The sequence below is a fragment of the Pinus tabuliformis genome, chromosome X, assembly GCF_031772625.1.
Source record: "Pinus tabuliformis cultivar Carrire ecotype Pingquan chromosome X, CPIR1, whole genome shotgun sequence".
In the NCBI taxonomy this organism is placed as follows: Eukaryota; Viridiplantae; Streptophyta; class Pinopsida; order Pinales; family Pinaceae; genus Pinus; species Pinus tabuliformis.
This window is the reverse complement of record NC_142308.1, coordinates 261,511,644-261,535,978: the sequence shown is the minus strand read 5'-3', so window position 1 is coordinate 261,535,978 and position 24,335 is coordinate 261,511,644. Positions and strand designations below refer to the sequence as shown.

The following is a 24,335-nucleotide window of genomic DNA, read 5'->3' as shown; positions in this document are numbered from 1 at the left end:
CTGACAAGAACAACATGGATTGTAGTGAAAGCAACTAGTCATTAGGGACCAAGATAAAAAATGCATCTAAGTGAACCAAACTTGAATGTTAAGGGCAATTTAATACTTCAAACAAAGATCCCCTTCCAAAATCAAGATCCTGGTCTTGCAAAGATGTTTTCTCCCTAGGTAGGGGTGGCTAAAGGTCAAAACTATTAGGTGCTCCCAACTCCTAAAGGAAACTAACATTTCCCTGGTACACCCTGTTGCCGCACAAACTAGCAGGCCTAGTATATAGGCTAAAAGCTAGAGGGCACAACAACAATTTGGGACAAAGGCCCACTGTCACCACAGCCTATGTCCCCTTCTCTTCTCGGATTTTCACCGACGAGAGTAGTCCTAGTATCCCTCACTTGTGATTAATATGTCTATACTAGGGTTCAAAGTGAGGCAAGGATGGCTCATTCAATGGAAAGATTCAATTAAAGTGTGAGCTTTGGGAGAAGCTAGGATGACTTTCCACAAAAAACCCCTTGAGAGAAATACTATACGAGACCTAGGGTTGAGATATTTGACAAGGTAAGAGTTCATCCAAGTTCAAGATAGTCAAGAGAAAAGGTTTTGAATGATATGCTACTAAAGTATGAACCTTCAAGGAATCCCTAAGTTGAAGAATGGCTTCTAGGGTTCCCACTTGGTGTGATAGCTAGGGCATCAATTTAATTGAAATTTAGCTGTCGAAATTCATTCAAAACTTGTGGACGCCTAGAGGAGCCACCAAGGAAGAGTGTTGTCCAGACGGAATCTAAAAATTCCTTCCTAAAATTTCGCACCAAGCCTTAGAAAGCCTCCTTATCCTTAAAGGGACAGAGAATAAAGAGAGACGAAGGTGAAATGAATGATGTTTTGTTGTGTTAATGTGATCACCAAGGATCTAGGACTAGTGCCTAGCAACTAGGAGGATTGGAGTAAAAAATGACCTTGATTTGGTAACATCGTTCATCAAGGAGGCCTAAAGAAGTAGCTTCAGTATCTATGGATGCAGCTACACAACAACTTTAGACTTTTATACTTCAATGACAATTGATATGGAGTTTCAAGGATGCAAATTATCCTCTAGGAACATTTGTTCATTCATCATCTTATGAGTAACAAATGCAAAATTTTCCAATAGTATCAAGGCCTTAAACAATTTTTCATGAATTAGGGTGTAATAATAACCATAAGACAAAAATTCCATGCATTAGATATTCATTATTTCAGAAATATAGCATTTAAAGGCACTTACAAGAAAATGAAGAGTGTCCATCCACCATCAATTTGCCAAAGAGAAGCTCCAAGAAAGAAAACAATTTTTTCCAAACATCAAAATGCATTAGAATCATCCAAATATCTCCACAAAATTGTAGGCTGGAAATCCCAAGTGTGATGAACAAGCAATGTGTGGTGCTGAAGAAGCCCATGGTGTGGCAATCAATGCTCTGCAATGGGGGAGGCCCATGGCTCTCAATGCTCACCCTACAAGTGCCCTTATGATCCTTTGGAGGGCTTGGATCCCGTATAGGGAGACAAAGTCCAAGATGAATACCCACGTACAATCCTATATAAAATCCAATGCATCCCCTCACCTTCCAATACAATTAATCATTAGTTTAATTGAGTAAATAAGCTTGCTAATCAAGGGCAGAAGTGGACACTTCATAGTGGCATGCCCTTCCAAATGGGCTTCAAAATGTGTAGGTGTTTTTTTGCTCGATACAAGAGGTTAATGAAGGACCCTATTAGGTGGTTTCAACCTCAGAGGGAGTGACAGGTCCATGGTACATCCATTAAATGGCAGGTGTCATGTGAAATAATGGTGGAACAGAGTGGGGGCAAGAGGGAAGGCTCCAAGCCACATGCCATGGTACAAGGGCAACTATGATGAGGGAAGCCCACACCTTGGGTGTATGAATGTAGGAGGGAGCAATCGTGATACATGAGTTACCTCGACCTTTATTTTTCCACCCTTATTCATATGCCTTTTGCCTTTAATGGATTTTTCTTCCTTTTACTGCTCGGGGCTCTAGGGGATGAGAGCATGGTGCATATGATGTAGCAGTGATTACCCCTTAAGGTTGGGCAGCTCATCGCCCACCAGGGGTTGAGACAATCATGGGTTCCTTAATGATGCAGAAGGTGGTCATTGGGGCCCTAGGAACCAGGGTGATGGCCATAGTGATAGGGGGTAGAGCTCATGTTTGGCTTTTGCCCACATGCTAAATTTTTATGTCCTGACCATCTTTTGCATTTTGCGGTACATTTCCCTGTTGTATTTGGCCAAATTATGCTTTTATATTTCTTTTAGCTGCATCAACCTCTGGGGCATCGCTACAGGCCCGACCCAAAGTGTGGACAAGGAGGGGGGGAAGGCTAACAACTCGTGGACCCAATTGACAAATGTGGACCCAGATGGGGAAAATGTGAAAATGGCTTGTAATGAGTGGAGGGGAGTGAGATATGTGGTATTGAGAAGCAGGGCCATGTAACCATTAGGATTTCCCATGTAGTGCCACTCCTAAAGCTAGTAGCCAATAAAGGAGATCCCACGAGACTAGGATACAAGATTAACCCCCAAGTTGAGGCAAGGGAATAGGAGTATAGTCCAAGCACATTCTTTCCACTGAATCCCCCCACTAATCCATGTCCAAATGTGCCCAAGAGAAGCAAGCATAAACACCCAATTACATAATGAAAAATCATACTTTTGGGGTTGGATGGCCCACCTTCAAACATATGATCATAACATATGAGCAAGAGCACACAATGGCTAGCTCAAGTGGCAGAGAATAGTAGAAAATCGAGCTATCAAGTGGCTGCAAGGCGCTGTTGGCTGCTAGCTAAAGACAAATCTAGGAGAAAATTTATCCTATGGGGTTCACCCATTGGTGGTGGGTAACACACCCTTCGATTGATAGGTGTTGATGAATAGTGATGATGGCCATGGAGGGGAGAAGTCTTCATGGACAAGTGCCATAGTCAAAGGGACCAACTAATTGGGGTGTCCACATCCCAAGTGTATATTCATGGATGCATGAATTACTAGCTCAACCTTGGTTTTTACACCTGTCTTGTGCGCTTTTTACTTGTGTTATTGCTTATAGCTCAAGGGTTAGAGCTTGCTTTGTATGATGTAACAGTTTTATTACCCCTTTAAGTTGAGCCAATTTATCGCTCATTGGGTTTGGGACTATTACCCACCAAGAGTGGGTAACCCCATAGGAGAATTTTTCTCCTAGATTTGTCTTCAGCCGGTAGCCAGTAATCCTTGATAGCCACCAGTGTAGCTGATATATTGTTCCATTTGATCTCCGCTCGTTGAGCCAGTCATATGCCCCCTTGCCCATTTGTCGAGAGCATATTTTTGAAGGTGGGGCATCCTAGATTTGTCTTTAGCCGGCAACCAACAACCCCTGATAGCCACCAGTGTAGCTGATATATTGTTCCATTTAATCTTCGTTCGTTGAGCTAGTCATATGCCCCCTTCCCATTTGTCGAGAGCATATTTTTGAAGGTGGGCCATCCAAATCCTAAAGGTATGTTTTTCATTGTGCAATCAGGTGTTTATGCTTGTTTTTCCTTGTGCACTTTGGGCATGGATTATTGGGTGACTTGGAAGAAGGAAGGATTTTGACTAAAGTTTTGTTCCCTCACCTTAAATAGGGGTTAATCCTCAATCCTAGTCCCGTGGGATCTCTCTTATTGGCTTATGGCCTTAGGAAGGCTACTACTAGGGAAATCCGATTTTGGTAGCGCGGTCTCGTTTTACCATTTCACGTTTTCCACTCCACTTCGCAAATAAAAAGCCCTATTTTATCATCTTTCCTCTCTGGGTCCACATGACCACAGGGTCCACAAGGCTTTGACTTACCCCCTCCCCTTGTCCACATGTTTGGGTCGGGCTTGAAAATGTTCCCCGTAGGTTGATGCAGCTAAAAAAAAGATTAAAAGCATATCATGTCCACAAACAAAAGAAGAGAATATGATAATATGCAAAAGATGGATGGTGTTGAGATTGGTAGCTTGGGAGGTACTCCAAACCCTGGGGTACAAGGTTGTGGGGGAATTGGCACCACAAAAGTCATTTGTGGGCTAAGTACCCAAGAGGTGGGTTTTGCACCCAAGCTTGTGGGTGTGAAACCATGCATGGTTTTGGTGATTTGGCACTTGGAGAATATGGAGCACCATTAATAGAGCAAGAGTTTGCCAAGAACACCAAGAGAGGCCTTGTCGTTTGTGAGAAAAGAATTTATTTATGTTGTGTGGGCTAAATGGCTAGAGGATCAAGTTTCCCTTGACTTGAAGTAACCCCTTTGGAAGGGCTAGACTTTAGCCTAGAGAGACATATAAATAAAGAAGGAGGAGCCTCAGTTCTCATCACCACAAGTGCAATTTGTCTTAGTGGGAGAGCATCTGAAATAGGTCGTAGACCATTGGAGCTAGCCGAAGTTAAGAAGGGATCTATTTTATGTCTTCTTGTGATTGGTTTAAGGGCTGAGATTGGTAGTAGGTAGACCGAGTCTTGGAGGAACATCAAGAGAAGCCTTTTGTGCGAGTTTTTAAGTGGGATATTTCTCTAAGATCAGGCCGTATTCACTTTGTATTTTGGAAGGAGGGCCAAATGCTTCAGGTTTGAAGGGGTTGAAAGGCCTAACAATTAGCTAAAAACAACCTTAGAAACCAACGCATGGAGGAGGCTTGAAGGAGGAGGATTGCAAACTTGAGGAGGGTTTTTGCAGCAGAAAGGAAGGGCTGATGTGGACTGTTAGAAGCCCTATCCAGGCCAAGAACCTACAACAGTATGCATAGGCCTTGTGATGTATTAAAAGGTATGTATTTTCTCTTCCTAAGTTGATGGTTTTCAGGTTGTAGTGTCCAGTTTGGGCAGAGTTTGGAGGACATCTTGTGGACTACTTGGAGGGCATCAAGAAGGTGTTCGTGGGTTACCTAAGTGCAAACCTTAAAAGGAGCATAAGTCTGCTAGGAGAGGCAGATTGGATGGCCTAGTGGTTGATCCCTTGAAGGAAGAAATGGTAGCCAAAGAAGGGCCAGGTGAACAAGCCCTAAGTTTACTATTGAGAAGGACTTATACAGTGATAGAGGGCGACCTCCATGCCCTTGACTCGTCTCCATATAGAAGCAGAGGAAGGCAAAAGTGGGCAACCAAGGAGATGTTCACAAACAAAGTTGAGAGCAACTACAAGAAGACCCTATGTGCTGATGACTTGATGGACTAAGGAGTAGCTAGAGGGCAGATGTATTTGGAGTCGTGTTCAGTGACTTAAAGGACGTGTGTTGACTAATAGAGGCAATTGTAGATTGGAAGCAAAAGGACCAACAATTGTGTTTAGGGTACATGGATTGAAAGGAGCTAAGGCCGACTATATCAACGAGTAGGTTAGTTGGTATTCTTGTATTAATGATTCTATGAGGGCCATGATCCTTGGTACGAGAGCCCTAGATAGTTGTACTATAGATTGATAATATAATGAAGCGAGTTGTCTATTTGTGCATGTGTTGATTTACTGGTGTGTTTATTCCATTGGGCAAAGTAGTTTATTGTGGCATTTGAGTTGGTTGTGTCAAATATTCTAGGACCCTAACCTAGATTCTCTAGTGCCGTGGAAAAACAACAGCCGGGACATTAAAATAACATGTGGGCAAAAGCCAAAAATAAGGTCTACCCTACTTTATGGCCATCGCCCCAGTTCCTAGGGTCCCATGAGTGCCCTCCACATCATTAAGGAACCCATGCTTGTCCCAACTACTGGTGGACGATGAATTGCCCCACCTTAAGGGGGTAATAACTGCTTATATCATACACTACATGCTCTCATATCCTGGAGCCCCGAGCAGTATAGTAAAGAAGAATCAAGAAAATGCAAAAGGCAAATGAAGAAGGGTGGAAAAACAAAGGCCGAGGTAACTCATGTACCATGATTGCTCCCTCTTACATCTATACACCTAAATATGTTGACATCCCTCATCATTACTACCCTTGAACCCATGGCATTTGGCCTTGAGATCCCTATGTCCCTATCCACCTGATCATTATTCACATGACCCTTATCACTTGAAGGATGTACGTTGGACCTGTCTTTCCCCTTGGGGACTGGGAACACCTAATAGGGTTATTTATTAGCCACTCATACCTAGGGAGGTAACACTATTACATGCTCAATGCCCCAAATTTGAAAGGGAAGCCCATTATGAAGTCTCATTTGTGCCCTTCATTAACAAGCTTGGTTCACATAGATGCACTAATGAATTATTGTACTTAAAGGTGAGGAAGTGCATTGGATCTTATATGTAGTTGGTATGTGGTTTCATCATGGGTTGGGGAACTTAACTAGGGCCTAAGCCCACTAGATGATCATATTGACACTTGTAGGGGATGTGTTGAGAACCATGGGACTCCATGATGTGTATTACCATCATTTCATTCCATGGTCAGCCTTGGCACCTTTAACATTTTGTTCATTGCCCCACATTATTTGCGAGATTATAAACTTGGACCAGCGTGACCCAGCCGATTTGTCATGAACAGGGCAGTTGATCCAAGGCCTAGAGGAGGTTTGTCTCATCCTTGAGACATGGGAGGGCAGACACCATTATCAAAGCCCACATTTGGAGCAATTTACGGGCTTATCTTTCATTAGGATGCCCATGAGACCAACACATGTACCCCAAACCCACTTGGGGATCCACATGATGACTTACATGGAAAATTAGGGGCCATTCCCTAATTCATCTTTATTGGAGCCCTCTCACTCATCATGGCACCTAAAGGACTCCACGAGGCCCTCCAATGACCCTTCTTCATCATGACGTCATCATTTCGACTCACTTATGGATGGCGTTTTCATAACTTGTGGTAACTACTTGGTTGGCTTGTAACCAAGACTTGTTATTTGCACATTATTTTATAATTTAGGGGGCTCATTAGGCTAAATTGAACTAGGAGAGACTTATATAAATAGAGATGAGTCTTGTTTGTGAGAACTCATCATCATCACTTGGATTCTTCTCTTATAAAAGAAGTTGCACTTTTCTTTCGAGACTATTGGAGATTCTTAGATGCATTTTCACAGTTGGAGCTGAAATGTTCTATCTTCTTTGGAGCTATCTCATTATTTGTGGATGGATATATCATATTGTCATCTTGTAAGTGCTTCTTGTTGAATATTTTCTTGGAATTATGTGTAATGTATGGAGTTGTTGCAACTAGGTTAATGCTATTGTGCCCTTGTTGTTGAAAATAATTTTTGGAGACCTTCTTGGTTGGCAATTGCATATGTTAAGTATTGTATGGCAAATGATGAATGTTCCTAGTGGATGATATTTTGACTTTCTTCCATAAAACTCCATAAATCTTGAGTGGGTAAATGCTAAAGGTTGGTTGCTAGGGCATCAGTCTTTAGCCTCCTTAAGGATGGGTTTGGCCAATTTTAAATCATCTAAGACTCTATAGCCCAAAGGACTAGGCACTAGTCCAAAAAGTTTGGTGATCAACTCCTATTCTCCATATTGTCTCCTCCTAAAATTTGGTCCCCTAAAGGTAGGGCGGAAATGTAGTGCTTGTAACGAAATTTTAGGGAGGTGATTTTTTAGGAATTCAAGGGTCCACACATCAAGCTTAGGGTCTAGGATACCTATGCTCGAAGTTTGGTGGGCATCCGCCCGAGTTTCATCCATAAAATATCTTGCCGCTAGGTGCCTCTCCAAGAGGGAAAACCTAGGCCTTTCTTTCTCACCTCGGGGACTTCTTTGAGGGTTGTATTAGTTTAGTATTCATTGGAATAAATCATAAGAAGCCCTTTCTCCTCCCTTGCCTTGACCTAGCGAGTACCTTGGAAGTATTTTTTCCCACGCTTATTCATAAACCTTAGGTCTAGCGCAAGTCTTCCTTAGGTCTTTCAAAGAGAGTGAAGAACATTTTAGGAGTGTTAAACCATCACATAGAGCTCCTTTGAGAGGTCCTACCTCAACCCCTAAAGTCTTGACCTTAGGAATGCATATTACCATGGCATATCTCAAACCTTATGTCTTGATCTTCTCTCCCCAAGGTCTTTCTTGGAGAGCGTGTCAGCTTCTTTGAAGCATTGAGCCTTTATTGTCTTTGCTTGAATGGGCTTTGCGAAATCACTTGGTCCCTAGTTATTGACGTATCCATTCCAAGTGATTTCCTACCTACCAAGACTCCCATCGGTGAAAGTTTGTAAAGAGCAGGGGACATTAACTGAGGTGACAGTGGGTCATAATCCCATTGTTGCACTTAGTCTAGTAGTTGTCCCTTAGGTTTCCCCTCCTAGGGCCCTACTAGATTGTGTGGTAACAGGGACATGCAAGGGTTCCTTCTTTGATGTAATGGAGCAATGTGCTCAATAACTGGGTGATGGCCATATGAGTGAGATAGAGATCATGCCAGGGTTTTTCCCATGTGCTAATCTTTATGTCCCTGACAATATTATGCATTTTGACTTTTATTTCTTTTATTTTGTTGTGGCCATGATATGGTCTTTCTGTTTCTTTTAGCTGCATCAGCCTTCCAAGGCTAAGTTTCTGGCCCCTATTCAAGTTATGTGAACATATGGGTGTTAAGTATGGTATAAGGGAGAATGGAAAACGTTATCTTAGCCATGGCTTTCTCAACAGAGGTTCCACTGGACGAGGGCTAAAGATTAATCCCCCTAGTAAGGTGAGAGAACAAAATTTCGGTCAAGATTTGTCAATCTTCTTGATCACCCTGTTATCCATATTAAATGCCCAAGAGAAACAAGTGTAATCACAGTATTGCAAAATGATCAAAGCACCCTTTGAATAGTAGCCCACCTTCATCCAAGTGTAAATGCCAGACGGTGAGAGGCATATCGCTGGTGGAAATGGTGGAGGCATATGGCATATCATTGTCAAATGGTGGCTGGCTGGCTATCGAGTTGGGTGTCAAATTTAGGAGAAAAATTTCTGGACGAGGGCTAAATATTAATCCCCCTAGTAAGGTGAGAGAACAAAATTTCGGTCAAGATTTGTCAATCTTCTTGATCACCCTGTTATCCATATTAAATGCCCAAGAGAAACAAGTGTAATCACAGTATTGCAAAATGATCAAAGCACCCTTTGAATAGTAGCCCACCTTCATCCAAGTGTAAATGCCAGACGGTGAGAGGCATATCGCTGGTGGAAATGGTGGAGGCATATGGCATATCATTGTCAAATGGTGGCTGGCTGGCTATCGAGTTGGGTGTCAAATTTAGGAGAAAAATTTCTGGACGAGGGCTAAATATTAATCCCCCTAGTAAGGTGAGAGAACAAAATTTCGGTCAAGATTTGTCAATCTTCTTGATCACCCTGTTATCCATATTAAATGCCCAAGAGAAACAAGTGTAATCACAGTATTGCAAAATGATCAAAGCACTCTTTGAATAGTAGCCCACCTTCATCCAAGTGTAAATGCCAGACGGTGAGAGACATATCGCTGGTGGAAATGGTGGAGGCATATGGCATATCATTGTAAATGGTGGCTGGCTGGCTATCGAGTTGGGTGTCAAATTTAGGAGAAAAATTTCCTCCTATGGGGTTACCCATTTTGGTGGGTAGCAATTACTATGGACTCATCTCGAAACCCTAACATCTGTTGTGCTCTTTTGCTTATCTTTTCACTATGGGGCTTGACTCTCACGATTTGCCACTGCATTCGTGGTGTTCTTGTTTAGATGGTGCAGTCACAAACACATTGAGTCCTCGATGACTAACTTTGGTTCTCTTTCTTTGAACTAGCTTTGCTAGAAACTAGTCTCTAACAACCCTGAGTGTTTAACTTCTCTCTCTTCGTTTGTTTGCTTGCAAAATCACAGACAAAATCTGGCCTTCAATTTGAATAAAGTATCACTTGACTCTTGTTTTAACTTTTGGCTCAAAAAATCATGCAAAATAACTGGGGCAACTGCTATGAAGAACTCTAACTGGGAGTGAACAAGACCAAAATAAAAATAAAATAAATAAAAATAATTATTTATTGAAATGTCCACTTGGAATTAATCCACAACACTGTTGTCACATGATCATGCCCCCATGGATTTGTAACAATATTTTGTTGACTTTGTTAAAATGGCAATATCCCATCATAGAAAATTAACCCACAATGCATTGTTTTTCAATACCAGATATTTCACTCCAAGTCATCTTTTTAAAGTTTTCTCCTTGACCATATCCACTGGAACATTCCATTCACTGTGTTTGACTTCCCTTCATAGAAAATTAACCCACAATGCATTGTTTTTCAGTACCAGATATTTCGCTCCAAGTCATCTTTTTAAAGTTTTCTCCTTGACCATATCCACTGGAACATTCCATTCACTGTGTTTGACTTCAATAGTATATGAAATATTCTATCTCTGTGTTTATTTTTGCTTCAATTTTGTGATCAAATTGATTCCTTAGTGTGAAAATCTGGTGACCCAAATCCCTACTGCAGCTATTTGATGTTATTCCTCCTACTTGCTAATTCTCTCAAAAGTTATTTGCAGTATTACACAGTAAACATCGAAATAAATACAACTGCAACATTCACAACGTAAATAATATGCGGAAACAAGAACTTAGCAAGAAGAAATAACACACACAAGTGACATTTGTTTTTGGACAAATGTCCTCGGAAAAACCCAATGCGGGAAAACCGGTGCAACAGCTGAGGGTTTGTATTATTATGCAGTTGTTTCTGAATACAATCTTTGGATGCCTTACTGGCTATCCGATACAGAGAATTTGACTAGCAGAGAAATTAGTGAGAAATACCTCACACTATCACTGGAGATCCGACACTGATCCAGCCACTGAATGGCTAGCCCCACGCTGCCTCTGTGCAGCTTCTGCACAATCACTGCGCTGCTCTGCGTCACAGCTGATGGTGACTGCATCACTCCTTCTAGCTGATCAATTTGCTGGCTGGATGCTCAATCCTCTGGCCCTTCGGTCTCACATCCTGGCTCTTGACACTATCTAATCTGTTCCTCAGCAAAACTGCGAATATCCTCTCAGGCTCTGCACTGCCTCAGCGTGGCTCTATGCTGCCCAACGTGGCTCTGTGCTGCCTCTTCTAGATCTCTCTTTGCCTCCTTTGCAATGTATCCCCAGATCAGGAAACTCTCCAACTGGAAAACTATCTCTGCCCCTCACTGCAAGAAATATCCTTGATGACCTCTTCGAAAACTGCTGCGCTGCTCTCTTGAGAAAATCGATCTCTGATCTCTCATTCGATGTGTTTTCCAAATGCCCATCAAGCCACTTCTTATAATCCTCTCGTTGATCAATCAACGACCCAAATTAGATTCTAATCAACGACTCAGATCATTTTGACTTGATCCTTGTTTTCTTCTAGAAGTTTCACCCCTAGTTTAATTTAATACCCTTTAGTTATTTTAATTTCCTAAGTTTAGACTAGGCATCCATTAAAAAATAATTAATTATTTTAATAAAATTGTTTCTGGGTGGAATTTCCCAAAACGATTTCAGGGTATTGTGGAATACATGTGTCTTAGCCTCCCTGCAAATTTTGAGGCTTAGAGCACATCCGATGCTACTAAAAATCAACACTCCCTCTTAGCGAGGAATGTGCTCTAGTAATGCAACTTGCTGAAGCATCACCCTGACTCTATAACATCTCCCTCTGCGTTGCTGATGTCTGACATCACTACCCACCAACTACTGTGCAAATGTTGCATCCGTGCTGCTGCTGACTCTGCATGCTGCTGTCAACTGCATTTGCACTGCAACTCTGCTTCAATTGCTGCTGCTTCCTTTTGCAACAATTGCAATAGAAAAACATCCAAAATACTGAACCAACTGTGTTCAATATGATGCTTCTGTTGTCTGAGTTTTGATTACTACTAGCCTCTGCGCTGTCACTGAAGTCTCTATGTTGCTGTTGACTCTGCTCTGTGCCAACTGCACTGCTGCCAACACTAGCTCTACGTAGCTCAGTATTTGACTGCTACTAGCCACTGCATCTGTCACTCTGGCACCTGACCGCACCCCTGACTATGGGCTTCTGTAGCAAGGCCTTGATCCAAGAGGTGGACTCCTCAAGGATCCTGCCCATATGTAGTTCTTTTAAACTATAGTACTAGATCACCCCACCTCTCCCTTGGAGGTATCTGCGCAATCATGGCAAACTCCTCCTCGATCTTTGTGGTTGCAGCTTGCAGATCATGTTTCTTGTCCTTGTCCTTCTTCTTGAGAGGACACTGCGTAGCGTAGTGACCAAATTCACCACACCGGAAACATTTGATCTTAGAGACGTCCTTCTTCCACCTCCGCTGCTCCTGCTGCCCCTTTGATGCAAGGGCTACATTCTTCTCCTCCTCCTTGGGCTTCGTCCCACTGCTGTTGCCATCAAGTTTGCACTTGACTAAGTCTCGCCTCATCTCTTCTTGTTGAAGAGCGGCCCACATCCCTTCCCAATCTGGCAATTTCTCTTTGTCCAGGATACTCTGGACAAATACTTGCCATTTTTCTAAGACTGAATTCAGGGCCAACCTCACCATCTTTGTAGGATGAGGCACTGATCCTATAGCTGCCAACTGATCTCGGACTTCTGGAAGTTTCGATGGGAACGAATCAATGTGTTCCCTCTTTTGCATCCTTGCAGATCTCCAAGTACATCTTCCGCTGTTCGGAAGATCCTTGATACAACGTAGCCAAGGCATCCCACATCTCTTTGGACATCCCTTTGCCAACAATGTGACATACAACGTGATCCCTCACTCCTTCGAGGATCAATCGCTTGGCCTTCACCATCTCAACCTTGTACTTCTTGAGCAGATCTGCATCTCCAGGTTCAGCGACCACACTGTCGACATAGGCTTTGAGATTATTCACATCTAAAAGGCAGGAGATCCTAGCCTTCCAGATCACATAGGTCGATGCTCCGTCCAATCAATCTTGATCTCTCAGCCCATTAGCTGCCATCTCTGGCGACAAAAGGTCGAACTGCTCCCTCTCTCCTTTGCGCAACTGCTAGCTGGCCTACGCACTCCCTGCTGGAGTTAGTAGATCTGCTCCTTGTTACTGCTGCTCAGCAATTGAGAAATAGAATTCCATGGCTCAGAATTCACCGAGGAAGAAATTCCCTCAAAAAGTGTCTTCTTCCTTCTGACGTTTTTCTGCCCCAGTAATTGTTATTCGATACAGAGAAACTGTCTGGCAGAGAAATTAGTGAGAAATACCTCACACTATCACTGGAGATCCGACACTGAATGGCTAGCCCCACACTACCTCTGCGCAGCTTCTGCTCAATCACTGCGCTGCTCTATGTCACAGCTGATGGTGACTGCGTCACTCCTTCTGGCTGATTGATTTGTTGGCTGGATGCTCAATCCTCTGGCCCTCCTTTCTCACACCCCGACTCCTGACACTGGATCTGATCTGCTCCTCAGCAAAACTGCGAATCTCCTCTCAGGCTCTGCGCTGCCTCAGCGTGGCTCTACGCTGCCCAATGTGGCTCTGCGCTGCCTCTTCTGGATCTTTCTCTGCCTCCTTTGCAATGTATCCCCATATCAGGAAACTCTCCAACCGGAAAACTATTTTTGCCCCTCATTGCAACAAATCTCCTCGATGACCTCTCCGACAATTGCTGCGCTGCTCTCTTGAGAAAATCGATCTCTGATCTATCACTCAATGTATTTTCCAAATGCCCATCAAGCCTTTTCTTATAATCCTCTCGTTGATCAATCAACGACCGAAATTAGATTCTAAACAATGGCTCAGATCATTTTGACTTGATCCTTGTCTTCTTCTAGAAGTTTCACCCCCAGTTTAATTAATACCCTTTAATTATTTTAATTTCCTAAGTTTAAACTCAGGTATCCATTAAAAAATAATTAATTATTTTAATAAAACTGTTTCTAGGTGGAATTTCCCAAAATGATTTCTGGGTATTCTAAAATACATGTGTCTTAGCCTCTCTGCAAATTTTGAGGCTTAGAGCACATCCGATGCTACCAGAAATCAACACTTGGAAGGCGAGTTGAACACATATCTAAGTTCTGTAAATATTATTTTAACTGAGTCACTGTTACTATGTCTGATATTTCACAACAATGTTCCGATATTATCCATCTCAATTCGAAGATACCAAAACCAATTTAACTATTATTTGGTTCAAACCCAATGCCTTCACCTACTATATTTAAGAACTATTTGAAGAGGTTGCTAGCTTTTCTTGTTCAATTCGTCTTCATTTCAATATTGTTTTTTGTGTTTTCATCTTTTCCTTTCTGCATAGTCTTCCAGTCTATTGCCAATCTATGATTTTGACATTGAGAAATCATCCTTTATCCATGAGATTTATGGGAACACTCTGCACAGAAAAGAGATGGTGAACTATATTCTCCGATGATTGATGCTAGGATGTTGGCTATGCTCCATTATTTTCACCTCTGAAGTGTGTTTTGTGCTTGGGTGTTATTGAGAAACATTCCATGTGAATCTATGATACAATGCTTGTTTTGCTAGGATTTCTGCAGGCTTTGTAAAGGATTTGTCTGTAGTTCATGTAATTTAGTTCGACTAGTTATTAGCACTTGCAAGAAACATTCAATTTCTGATGTTACTTATTTAATATAGTTTTATTGTTTGTATGTTCTGGAATTTTATTATAATACTGACAAATAACCTATGAGCTTCCTTTACTGACTTAAATTTCAAATATCACAGGTTTCTTGAAGTACTTAATTAGGCTTTCTGGTCAACAACTGGCCATTGTGGTGATCTTTCTTGCAGTTTGGAATACAGTTTCTCAATGGAATACTTTTCTGGTGATAGTGAAGATGATATGAGTGATTCTGAGATTAAAGAGTGTGAAGAGAAATGTTATAGTGAACTTCTGAAGGGGGTTCATCTGATTCGAAATAAAGATGGGACATTGAGGTGCCCTTTTTGTAAAGGAAAGAAAAAGCAAGATTATAAATATAAGGACCTTCTTCAACATGCAAGTGGAGTAGGTGCAGGGAAAAGGGGAGTTGAAGCTACAGGAGGCCACAGGGCACTGGAGAAATTCTTGAAATCTCACCTTACAGATGCAGCTGAGCCTCCAACACCACGCACGGTGCACTTAGAGCAAGAGGCACCACAAAGGCCAAATGCGGAGGAGTTAATTGTATGGCCATGGATGGGTATCATTGTTAATATAAATAGGACAATGGTGGATGGCAAGTATGTTGGTGCTGGTAATGGTGAACTTAAGGAAAGATTTGCAGGTTTTCATCCTATTCAAGTTCATGCTTTGTGGAGCTACGAAGGCCATTTAGGGAAGGCTATCCTTGAGTTCAGCAAGGACTGGAAAGGGTATAATGATGCCATTTCATTTGAAAGGTCATTTGTAGAGAATCATCATAGCAGGAAGGAATATTATGGTAGAGATCCAGGGAGTGAGCTATATGGATGGGTTGCTCGTTCTGAGGACTACAATGCTACAAATCCTATTGGAAAACATCTTCGTTTGAAGGGTGATCTGAAAACAGTTGCTCAAATAAACAATGAAGACCTAAGAAAAAAGAATAAGCTCGTGGAAGACCTTCATAATACTATCCAAGAGAAGAATAAGTATTTGGAAACATCTAAGGAAAAACTTTCAAAATTGGAATATTATATTGTGTTGACAGATTCTGCTCGCCAGAAAGCAGAGGAAAATTATCGGCGACTTGAAGAAACTCATAGAGAAGGTAAAAAGTAAATGAAGTTGATTCGTTTTTTAGCTTTGTTTGCTTCATATTTTGGTTTTTAAGGATCTGATTTACTTTTACAATTTTATGGTCTTAGATGATAAACTGATTCTGGGCTACAGTGACTCTGCAGACAAATAAGTTTGTATCTACCATAGAAATATTTCTCAGGAAGTATTTTCATTCTAGTAAAGATGAAATCTTCTAAACCTTAGAACTAGAGGGAAATCAGAATGCAAACCAGATATTGTAGTGGTTTCCAGGATTTTTTCAAAGGACATATTTTCTTTTGGTATCATGACCTCATAGAGATCCCCATTTTTTTAGCTTTTGAAGCTGCTATATCCCATTTCTAGCTGTTGAACTGCTATTTCTTACTTTAGCTGAATGTCATGCATTTTATGAAATTGTTGGCATTCATGCTCTGGCTACAATGTAGATATCAAAAGCACAATGTGAAAATCATGTAACAGTGGGAGAATACTATAGCTCAATCACACAAATGAAATTTCTGTTTATGTAACACAAGTACAAAGTAATCAATGGTAGTGTAAGGCATTCTGAAGGCTTTTTGCTTCAGATGATTGCATTTTCATCCACTATTTCGATATTTTAGTTTGATGAATATATTGTTTTCTGAACTTGATTGTTTTGAGTAAATACAATTCAAACAAGATGTGTTTATAGTGGTTTTCAATCTTTTTGAAGGGATGTATTTAAGGGGTTGAAATCTCTTGTAGGTAGATCCCATTTTTAGCTTGTAGAAACTCTGCCACTCTGTTTTTGCTTAATGCAGTGCTTCAAGGATCCTCCTTGCTGCAGGAGATGCATGTACCCTGGATGGGGATGCATTTTCCTATACCAAATTTGGGTCCTGGGATTGTTGGAAACATTGTCCAAGAATGCTGTTTTTTGGGACAAATTGGAATGAATCTAAGGTCTTTCCAAAGGGGATGTCGTTGACAACTTCTTCTGTTTTGAGGATACTATTACCACAAAATCTAGCAGGGCTCTAAGGGGAAAAAACCCACCAGAGAAATACTTGACTAAGTGACAACAATGGGACAATGGCCCACAGTCACCATAGCCAAGTTCCCCTGCTCTCTATGGGTTTTCACCGATGGGAGGAGTCCCAATATGATTGCGATCATCTATAATAGATATTCTATGTTGAAAGTTAAGGTGATGGAGCTAGAGCTCATTCGAAGAGAGGCTCAATAAAGGTATGAGGCTTCAGTGAAGCAAACTGCTCTCTAAGAAAAACCCTAGAAAAGAAGGCACAAGACTTAGGGTTTTGAGGTTTCTCGATGATAATAGGTATTCACAAGGTCAAGGCCCTAGAGAAGAAAGGGCTTCTTATGATTTATTCCAATGAATACTAAGCTCATACAAATCTCAAAGAAGACCCCAAGGTGAGAGAGAAAGACCTAGGTTTTTCCTCTTGGAGTAGCACATAGGGTGAGATATTTTATGGATGAAACTTTGGCGGATGGTCACCAAACTTGGAGCATAGGTAGCTTAGACCCTGAGCTTGATGTTTGGACCCTCAGATTCTCGAAAAATCACCTCCTTAAAATTTCACTACAAGCCTTAGATTTCCACCCTACCTTTAGGGGACCGAAGTTTAGGAGAAGAAAATATGGAGAAAGAGGAGTTTGATCACCAAAATCTTTGGACTAGTGCCTAGTCCTTTGGGCATTGGAGTCTTCAGATGCTTAAGATAAGATAAAACGTCTTCTAAGGAGACTCAAGATCGATGCCCTAGCTACCAATTTCGAACATTTACCTTCTTCAAGATATAATGGAGTTTCATGAAGAATTCAAAGACATTCATTCACTAGGAACATTCATTACATGCCTTGCCTTGGATAACATATGCAATAATCTACTAGAAAAGCTTTTCCAAAATAATCTTCAACAATTAGGGCACAAATTCACATATTCTAGAGTAGCGATTCCACACATTAAACAATTTTCAAAGAAAAATTCTATCAACAAGAAGAACTTACAAAGAGACATACAATATATCCATCCATTATTCAAGAAGAAGCTCCAAAGAGGAAAAGCAAATCATCTTCCACACATCAAAATGCATCAAAAGAGTCTCTACTAATGCCAAAAGAAAAGTTCGAGTTCTTTACAAGAGAAGAATCCAAGTGATGATAATGAGTTATCACAAATGAGACTCACTTCTATTTATATGAGTCTCTCTAAATCGAATTAGCCTAATGAACCCCCAAAATTATAAAATAATGTGCTAAAAACAAGTTTTGGTCACTAGTCGACCAAGTAGCTATCACAAGTTATGAATTAGCCATCCATATGCAAGCCAAGTTGATGATATCATGATGATGTAGGGAAGTTGGAGGGCCTTGTTGAGTCCTCTAAGTGCCATGATGAGAGAGAGGGCTCCAATAAAGATGAATTATGGGATGGCGCCTAATTTTCCATGCAAGTCATCATGTGGGGCCTCAAAGTGGGTTTGGGCCACAACTACTGGTCTCATGGGTCTTCAAATGAAAGAAAAACCTGTACAATGCTCCAAATGAGGGCTCTGATGATGGTGCTCACCCTCCCATGTCTCAAGGGTGAGACAAACCTCCTCTGGGCCTTGGATCAATTGCAATGATCATGCTAATTCAACTGAGGCATGTTGGTCCTGTTGATTTGTGTAGCTTGGGAGGTACTCCAAGCCCTAGTGTTCAAGGGTTGGAGGTTAAAGCACCACAAATGAGCTTGTGGACTTGTGATCCAAGCTTGGGGGTTTTTCACCCATCGTGATTTGGGCCAAAACCGTGATGGAGGTACGACATGTGATGTATGAGGATGATAGTGCTCGGCGATACGATTCCAACGCATCGAGAATCGTCCAAATCCGAGTTGTCATTAGAGAGAAATGAATTTTTGAAGTTGACTAATTAATTATTGGTTACCAAGTCATGTAGGTTTGGTGTAAGGGTCTCTTCATCAATTAGTTGAGCCCTCATGTGTATAAATATGAGGTGAAGTGATGTGTTTTAGTGCATCCAAAAAGTGGTAATACATCTCAAGGATAGCTCTGAAATTTGCATGGAGAAGAAGAGTCAAAGGGACAACATGAGGAGGTTTAGAAGGAAACGTGATATTCTCTGTTTGCTGTAGGTGACAACATGGTGAGAAAGGGCTGTTTGAAGGCTATCTTAGGGTTGTTCTAGGGCTCAGATTGCAGGAAGCTAAGCCGCAGCAAAAGGAGAAGACTCAGTGTGGGAAAGTTTGACCTAGACAACGTGGAATTGCTGTAGGTTACAACAGATTGTTTGGGGGCTAGACAAGACTGGTTGGGCTGATCTTAAGTGCGAATTAGGGCAGGTTTGCAGGGCAGTGAAGGCCGCAGGGCTTAGTGACAAAACAGGGCCGTTAAGGATTGTTTGGGTGGTGTTTAAGGAAGGACTGCAGCCATAACTAACTGCTGTGCTAGGCCGCAGGCCATAGCCAACAGTTAGAGGCCCTTCAAAGGTAGTGTCTAGATGGACAGGCCTAGAAAAGGGCAGCGTGGAGGAAGAGGTGCCTTACCTTGGAGGACCGCAACAAAAGAAGGCCTGCATTGTTGACTGCGTGGAGGATGAGGGCTGAAGATTGATGCCCTAACCAGTGAAGCAGTGACAACAAGTGCAACAAGAGGACAACAACATTTTGGGAGATGTATTGGGTCAAGGGTTGACCATGTTTGGATTAGTTTGATGAGCATCCTGTTGGTGCCATGTGGATGATCTTCCGATGAGTTGAAGGATCTTCCTAGGAGCAGAACCAATAGTGTAATTTTTGGGTCCAAGTGTTGACTATTGCGTGGAGCGTTTGATGGGCAGCATGAAGAGGCCTTAGGAGTTGTTTGGAGGAGTCCACGTGGATTGTTGGGCGGCCTACCATGCAGCCAAGGTGACAACAGGCACATCAGATTGGAAGGCAAGAGGACAACAACAAAGTGAGTTGCAGATGGACCCTTTGTCTTTTGGAGGGCAGCGTGTTGGCTACCCAAAGTAGCCCTAGAGCAGCATACAAGAAGGACGTTGTTGGTGCGTGATTGGGTGAAGTATTGCAGCCTTATGTGTAGCTCTTTGATGGACGAAAGAGGCTACTAGAAGGCAAATTGGAGCCCGAGACTTGTGTGTGGAGAAGGAATTCTATAGCAGATGATGGGAAATCCTCCTAGCTCGTGTTCATTGTGGGAGATGGACATCTTGCAGTGATATGTGGCAGCCCTCCGTGCCCTATGTTGGTCCTCATCAGGTGTAGCGCAGGAAGACCATAGTGGGATGAAGTCCATGAGTAGTTGAGGAGTAGCAGTGGGTAGATCGAGAGTTGTTCACAAGTGGAGCTGTGAACAACTTGACAGGAGTCTCGATGTGTTGTGGCCTTGATGGACGAAGGCACAACTAGAGAGCAGATTGGATAGCCAAGATTCAGTGGCCAGATGAACATGGAGCATTGATAGAGGCAGGAGTTGTAGGACTGGGCAAGGACAGGGTACGACCGAGGGGAGCTGAGATAGTCAACTACATCAGCCAGATGGTCAGTGTATCTTGTTGAGGGCAGATTGGTTGTCTATGGATTGACACCAAGCCCCAGTTTTGTATCTTGTACTAAGGGCCATTATCCCTGGTACGGGAGCCCTAGTCTATTGTATTATATGTTGTTCATATAACGAAGTTGGGTTGAAAAATAAAAAAGTTGTCTATGTTCTGTGCATGTGTGATTTACTGCTTTATATTTATGCTGAGAAAAGTAGTTTATGGTTGAGATTCTTGGTTTGGTAGCGTCAATGATTTTAAGACTCTAACCTAGACCCAAGGTCGTGGAAATTCAACAGGTCCAAGTGGATCATCTCATGAATAATGTGGGGTAATGAATGAACTGCTGAAGGTGCCCATGGCATGAAATGATACCTTGACACATGATGGAGCCCCATGGCTCTCAACACATCCTGTAGGGGTGTCGATATGAGCATCTGGTGGGCTTAGGTCACAATTAAGTTGCCCAACCCATGATGAAACCACCTACCAATTACATATAAGATCTAATATGCTTCCTCACCAATAGGTACAATAATTCATTAGTGCATCTAAGTGAACCAAACTTGTTAATCAATGGCACAAATGAGACTTCATAATGGGCTTCCCTCCCAAATTTGGGGCTTTAAGCTTATAATAGTGTTACCTCCCCAGGTAGGAGTGGCTAATAAACAACCCTATTAGGTGTTCCCAACCCCTAAGGGGAAAGAGAGGTCCAAGGTACATCCTTCAATTGATAGGGTCCATGTGAATAATGACGGGATGGATAGGGAAACGGGGGTCTCAAAGCCAAATGCCATGGGTTGAAAGATGGTAATGATGAGGGATGCTCACATATTCAGGTGTATAGATGTAGGAGGAAGAAATCATGGATACATGAGTTACCCTAGCCTTTGTTTTTTCACCCTTCTTCATTTGCCTTTTGCCTTTTCTTAATTTTTCTTTGTATTATTGCTCAGGGCTCGAGGAGATGAGAGCATGCTGTGTATGATATAAGCAGTTATTATCCCCTTAAGGTGGGGCAGTTCATCGCCCACCAGGGGTTGGGATATGCATGGGTTCCTTAATGATGTAGGGGCACTCATGGTGCCCTAATAACCAAGGTGATGGCCATAACGATAGGGGTAGAGCTCATGTTTGGCTTTTACCCACGTGCTATTTTAATGTCTTGACCATCTTTTGCATTTTATAATATTCTTTTCTTTTGTTTCTCGTTTGTGGCCATGATATGTTTTCAATGTTCTTTTAGTTGCATCAACCTCCGGGGCAACATTTCTAGTCCTAACCCAAACATGTGGACAAAGGGGAGGGGGGAGTACCAACGCATTGTGGACCCAGTGGTCATATGGATCCAAATAGGAAAGATGATGAAATAGGGCTTGTAATGTGTGGAGGAGAGTGAAAAATGTGAAATGGGAAAAGGAGACCATGCTACCAAAGTCGGGGTTTCCCAATTAGTGCCCTTCCTAAAGCTATAAGACAATAGGGGAGATCCCATAGGATTAGGGTTGAGGATTAAACCCCCCATTTAAGGTGAGGGAACAAAACTACAATCAAAACCCCTCCTCCTTCAATGTCACCCAATAATCCATGCCCAATGTGCCCAAGGAAAAGCAAGAATAAGCACTCGATTGCACAATGAAAAACATACCTTTAGGATTGGATGGCTCAACTTCAAACATACACTCTTGACAAATAGGTGAGGGGACATATGACTCGCTCAAGGAGCGAAGATCAAATGGTATAATATATCAACTACATTGGTGGCTGTCAGGGGCTGCTGGCTGAAGACAAATCTAGGAGGAAATTCCTCCTTATGGGTTCACCCACTTTTGGTGGGTAACAAGTACCTCTTCCACCCAGATAAAAACAGACTACAAATATTATTACAGTGCGGGTTTGAGTGTCGTCCTTAATAAACAAGAAAAAACTCTAATCATTGTGGCTTTCTTTACAACAAAATGCAGTACAAGGAGATGATCACATCACATGGTAAGAAGATATGGAGTACCTTATAACTGGCGAGTCACACTTTAGGCATTTATTGGAGATTTACCAAGATTAGTGGTTTTAAGAGAGTAGCAACTTGTTAATTCACTTGATGTTGGACCTAAAGAAACATCTGACTCTTTTTGCCTTGAGCAATATAGTCTAGTCATATGTTTCACGTCTTGTGGATTATCATGCTCTATTTCTCTTGAATGGTATTTCTCTCTATCATGACTTGACACAAATTTGTAGACCCAAAAATGTGGGAAAAATCCTCAACCCCACAAAGTGTGTTCTTTGTGGCATCTCCCAGAGAAGAGGCTATCACCTAATCCCAACTCTCTTTGTCTAGGCTCTCTCCTAGCTAAGCCAAGGGGGGTAGACCCTAGGGAAGATTCTAAAAATAAATCTTGCTAAATATAAAAAGTTCTAGGGGATTATGATATTAGTTAAAACAATTAAGCATTTACCATTCCAATAACTTGAGATATAACTTGAAATGAAATTGATTAGTAAGTACAAATAAATATGAGCATATAAGCATCAACAATGTAAATGGATCAAATAGATTCAACAAGATATCCTGCAAGGCAAATTGTAGGTAGGCTAATGCTAATAATATACTTGCAAGAAATATATGCTTAAGATGAAATCACAATACTTGCAAATGAAATATAATTTTCAAGTTACAACAAGTTGCAAGAATGGGAAGCCGCAAAAGCAATGGTTGGTTAATCAAGACAAAACTATAATAGAAAAAATTATATACAACTTTGAAATATGAGCAATCAAATTGAAATAGAGCTTGCAAGTGAATAAAGATTTTGTACTTGAAAACGAAATTGCTTAAATGTGATATAATGAGAAGTGCAAGAAAATAAAGTGAAATGCTTGTAAGTAAATGTAAATGCTCACAATCTAACTTGTATGTATTTGAGAAGGAGCTTAAATGATAACCAATTACATGCAAGGTGAACCAAAGTTGTAGGTGAGTGTGTGAAATAAAGTGGTCTTGGTTAATTTTATTAATGCCTATTCTAAGGTGTTACTTCCCCTCAATTCCTTCAACTTGGTAAGGACTTGAGGTGGTTGCAAGAAGACTAAGTGAGGAAGTTAGGGCTTCATTAACGATACCCACCTAGTTATTCGAGGCAAATCGACATGCATTTGCTCCTAAATGTAGAATCAGGCCTCCAAAATGTGTATTTCTTGGTCTTTCAATCCTCCAGCGATTGATCCCTTTAAGATGTCTTCCATAACCCTCACCTCAAGCCTCCATAGGAAACTGTGCAAGCATAGAGAACAAGATCAAATTTTATGCAAGAGAAATCGAATCACAAATGGTGAGAATATACACTTAAAAATACAAATTGCGAGCATAAAGAGTATGAGGACACCTCCGCTCTTTTGCAAAGCAAGAAAGGGAAAACCCTTCAATTAAGCTCTTAAAATACTAGATTTTTCAGTGAAAGCGCATAAAATGAGTCAGTAGATCTAGATTTCAAAAAATGAGATGTCTTAGAGAGCTAGGGTAGAGGGTCCATCTGAACTCTTTAAATCAACCCTTGAGAGAAATAACTCGATGTGGGTTCTTGCTCCTTTTGCTTGGGAGTGGGTTTGTTCAGCGAAGAACTTAACCCACTCTCAAGATTTGCGTCAGAAAAAATAGATTGTCTAAACACTTGATAAAAATTTATTAGATCTGTGAAAATTTAAACTCTAATTGCAACATTGGAAATTTATTCTTCGAACTTAATTATGCAGTTTATTAGCTACAACAAACAACAAATAGATCACATTGCAAATTTTCACCAATAAAAATGCTGCGGAAATAAGATGTTGGAAACTGAGAAATGCTAGCACACAATAATTTCGACACAATTATTTTTGGACAAATGTCCCTGAAAAACACAATGTGGGAGAATTGATGCAACAACCGAGGGTTTTTATTATTATGCAACAGTGAAATTCTGAGTACAATAAAATGGATGCCAAACTGACAATCCTTTTTGAGAGAAATACTGGCAAAAATATTTGAAGGAAATTACCCCCCTCCACAAGC

At 41.4% G+C, this 24,335-nt stretch overlaps 1 protein-coding gene across 2 annotated transcripts in view; it reads left to right on the top strand.

The window, feature by feature from the left end:
* LOC149139381 (factor of DNA methylation 1-like) overlaps positions 1-24,335 on the top strand; it is a 149,575-nt gene that overhangs the window by 28,201 nt on the left and 97,039 nt on the right. For both annotated transcript variants that reach the window (XM_089448100.1, XM_089448099.1), the window contains exon 2: positions 14,731-15,737. In XM_089448100.1, coding sequence (XP_089304226.1) covers positions 14,816-15,737 — 922 coding nt within the window. In that variant the 5' untranslated portion in view covers positions 14,731-14,815. The remainder of the gene's footprint in view (positions 1-14,730; positions 15,738-24,335) is intronic.